General features: G+C 39.4%; 1 protein-coding gene across 1 annotated transcript; it reads left to right on the top strand.

Annotated features, from left to right (window-relative positions):
* Positions 1 to 2,536: 2,536 nt before the first annotated feature.
* LOC128110500 (high mobility group protein B1-like) lies at positions 2,537 to 3,718 on the top strand. Its single transcript, XM_052738194.1, has one exon. The coding sequence runs from the start codon at positions 2,608 to 2,610 to the stop codon at positions 3,247 to 3,249; it is 642 nt and encodes a 213-aa protein (XP_052594154.1). The 5' UTR covers positions 2,537 to 2,607; the 3' UTR covers positions 3,250 to 3,718.
* Positions 3,719 to 4,101: the final 383 nt, after the last annotated feature.

The raw sequence follows: 4,101 nt of genomic DNA, 5'->3' as shown, positions 1-4,101 counted from the left end.
CTACAGATGGTGCTTTCATTCTTCTTCTGATATTTAAGGTGAAGATTAAAAAATACATTTAAGTTAAATTTAAATTAAGTTTAGACTCCCACCCCCTTTCCTCTTTCCAACCCTTAGGTACCTTCCTTTCATCCCCATGCATACTCCACACCTTCTCAAATTGAAAGCCTCTTTTTCTTAGATTAACACTGTTACACACACACACACACACACACACACACACACACACACACACACACATCCACACATCCACAAAGACATATGTATGTAGATATATGCACAAATATATAAACACAACTTGCTGAGTCCATTTTTTGTTTTTTGTGTGTATATAGTTTTAGGGCTACCCATTTGGTATTGGATAACTGTTGGATCATGGTCCAGGAACGGAGGCATGTGGGGTGAATTCTGAGTGCTTGTGAGAACATGCCAAGAAAACAATACAGGAGTCTTGTGACCTTGGTTTCTTTAAAACATGGAATTGTTTTTGGAATGTGTTTTTGTGCTCCTCCAAGATATAGCAAATGTGAGTGAGTTTAATTAAGGTTACTCATTTTTGCTTGCTGATGTTATTCAGTTAAATGTTTAAGCTATCTTTTATATGCTTCTATGAAAAAAACATATTTTTGCCAAATGCAACTTGTCCTTGTGATTGTATACAGTTTGAACTCATGAGAACTTAACTCATGAGATTTTTTCTTAACCCTCAGAGTATAAATTGTCTGATGCGCTGAATAAAAGTGGTTATTTCATGAGACTTTAGACCAGTGACTCTCATCCTTCCTAATGCTGTGACCCTTTAATACAGTTCCTCATGTAGTACTGACCCCCAACCATAAAATTATCTCCAATTGCTACTTCATAATTGTGATTTTGCTACTGTTATATTGTAACATGAATTCTAAAATGGTCTTATAATAATTAACCCAGAGCCAGATATTGGAGTAAATACTGAAAGATCAGAGAGACAAAAGAACAAGCTACTGCCATGACTTACCTCTAGGACTCCTCAGTCTGAAAATGGTCTTTAGTTTCTGTCTCCTCATGCCTTATATAACTTTCTCTGCCCAGCCATCACTTTCTTCCTAGTGCTGGGATTAATGGCATAGGTGTTTTCTAAATACTGGGATTAAAGGTGAGAAATCTCAAGTATTGGAATTAAAGGTATGTGCCACCACTGCCTAGCCTCTATATTTAATCTAGTGCTTCGTTCTGTTCTCTGATCTGGCAAATTTTATTAGGGTACACAATATATCACCATATTATATAATGTAAATATCTGTATTTTCTGATAGTCTTTTTATTTTGGATGTTAGAGACAGGGCTTCTTTGTGTAGTTTTGGCACCTGTCCTGGATCTTGCTCTGTAGACCAGGCTGGCCTTGAACTCCCAGAGATCCGCTTGGCTCTGCCTCTCGAGTGCTGGGATCAAAGACATGTACCACCGCCCCCTGGTGTTTTCTGATGTCTTAGGTGACCTCTGTGAAAGTGTCATTTTACCCCAAAGGGATTGAGATCCACGTGTTGAGAACTGCTTCTTTAGACCTCCTTATTCATCAGCTCCATTCTCCCTGAGAGTGGCAAAGGAGAACTAACAATAGGCTCATCCCTGGGAGAGATTTAGTCTCCCTCTCCTAGAAATCACTGGCTCCCTATAGTTCTCTGTCTAGGGGTGAGGCCCTGTGAAACTCCCCCTTCCCTTTATATCAGCGTGTCTAATGATATTGCTATTGCTCCAGTCTGTTTTATGCAGCCATTTCTAGGAGAAACTGTTTCACAGCAGACTTCCTGGTATTTGGGCACTTACAGTTTATGTGCCCCTCTTCCTTGATATTTCCTGAACAATAGATACAGGAACTGTGATGTAAATGTATCCATTGGTTCTTAGCTCCCCATGGTTGGGTGATTTCTGCATTGTGTCCAGTTGTGGAATTCTGTTGTGGTCTCCATTTGCTATAAAAAGATGCTTCTTTGATGAGAAGTGCTAGCTACACCCATATATGAGTATAAGGGTAAGATTTAGAATGTACTTGGGAATTATGCTGCTAGAATGGTGGCATTGAGTAGATTGTTTCCTAAGGTCCATGACCACTAGCCCTTGGAAGTTGGGTTGTAACTAGTATTAGATGTAATTTCCCTCCTGCTGAGTGGATCTTTAGATAATTGTTGGTTACAACCAACATGTAAGTGCTATTTGTTGTCCCTTTATGACTATTTTCTCATATTGGTCATTGTCTTGGTTCACAGATGTCATAGGTGGGTAGGACTGCTCATTGCTACTCTCCTTTGGAAGGTTTCGTAGTATTTTCTGGTACCATAAATGCTTATTCAGTGTACTGATAAGAAATGAAAAAGTAAAAAAAAAACAGCGTTTGTGGTATTAGTTTTAATTAGGAAAAGCAGAGATTCTAAAAGCCAAATAATTAACTGATAAACTAGCAATAAATATGAGGAAGTATGGCAATAGTTATCAATGCTTACAGGCTTTTTAGAAGGAGAAAATATACTCTAACTTCAATATATGATGCCCCAGAGACAGCGCCGGGGCAAGCGCGAGCCGGACGGGCACTGGGCGACTCTGTGCCTCGCGGAGGAAAATCAACTAAACATGGGCAAAGGAGATCCTAAGAAGCCGAGAGGCAAAATGTCCTCATACGCATTCTTTGTGCAAACTTGCCGGGAGGAACACAAGAAGAAGCACCCGGATGCTTCTGTCAACTTCTCAGAGTTCTCGAAGAAGTGCTCAGAAAGGTGGAAGACCATGTCTGCTAAAGAAAAGGGGAAATTTGAAGACATGGCAAAGGCTGACAAGGCTCGTTATGAGAGAGAAATGAAAACCTACATCCCCCCCAAAGGGGAGACCAAAAAGAAGTTCAAGGACCCCAATGCACCCAAGAGGCCTCCTTCGGCCTTCTTCTTGTTCTGTTCTGAGTATCGCCCCAAAATCAAAGGAGAGCACCCCGGCTTGTCCATCGGGGACGTGGCGAAGAAGCTGGGGGAGATGTGGAACAACACCGCTGCGGACGACAAGCAGCCCTACGAGAAGAAGGCTGCCAAGCTGAAGGAGAAGTACGAGAAGGATATCGCTGCCTACAGAGCTAAAGGAAAACCCGATGCGGCGAAGAAGGGGGTCGTCAAGGCTGAAAAGAGCAAGAAAAAGAAGGAAGAGGAAGATGAGGAGGAGGATGAAGAGGATGAGGAAGAGGAGGAAGAAGAGGAAGACGAAGATGAAGAAGAAGATGATGAATAAGTTGGTTCTAGCGCAGTTTTTTTTTCTTGTCTATAAAGCATTTAACCCCCCTGTACACAACTCACTCCTTTTAAAGAAAAAAATTGAAATGTAAGGCTGCGTAAGATTTGTTTTTAAACTGTACAGTGTCTTTTTTTGTATAGTTAACACACTACCGAATGTGTCTTTAGATAGCCCTGTCCTGGTGGTATTCTCAAGAGCCACTAACCTTGCCTGGTACAGTCTGGGGGTTGTAAATTGGCATGGAAATTTAAAGCAGGTCCTTGTTGGTGCACAGCACAAATTAGTTATATATGGGGACGGTAGGTTTTTTTTTTTTTGTTTTTGTTTTTATTTTTTGTTTTTTTGTTTTTTTTTTTTTCATCTTCAGTTGTCTCTGATGCAGCTTATACGAAGATAATTGTTGTTCTGTTAACTGAATACCACTCTGTAATTGCAAAAAAAAATTGCAGCTGTTTTGTTGACATTCTGAATGCTTCTAAGTAAATACAATTTTTTTTATTAAAAAAAAAAAAATATATGATGCCCCATGAGACTTGTGATGTGATCATGATTTGGCATTTTGAGAAAACTGACTAAAGCTGATAATTTCACATTTTTAAAACTGAGATTAAAAACAATGCACATAGTGTGTTGGATATTTGTCCTGAAAGTAATGAGCATTCATACACAGCTATGTGAAATGCAATTGCTGATTCTTACAGATGTATTTATTTGTGTTATTTGTGAGCATGTGTGTCAGCAAATGCCACATTTCTAATCATAGTAATTTTATAGCAATCCTATTAAACATTAGCTAAAAGTGATCATTAGGGCTTCTTAAATTTTAATTTACACCATTACATGGAAAAA

This window comes from Peromyscus californicus, unplaced genomic scaffold, assembly GCF_007827085.1.
Source record: "Peromyscus californicus insignis strain IS unplaced genomic scaffold, ASM782708v3 Scaffold_15__1_contigs__length_86483966, whole genome shotgun sequence".
Taxonomy (NCBI): Eukaryota; Metazoa; Chordata; class Mammalia; order Rodentia; family Cricetidae; genus Peromyscus; species Peromyscus californicus.
The sequence above is the reverse complement of the archived record's forward strand: the minus strand, read 5'-3'. Positions and strand labels throughout refer to the sequence as shown.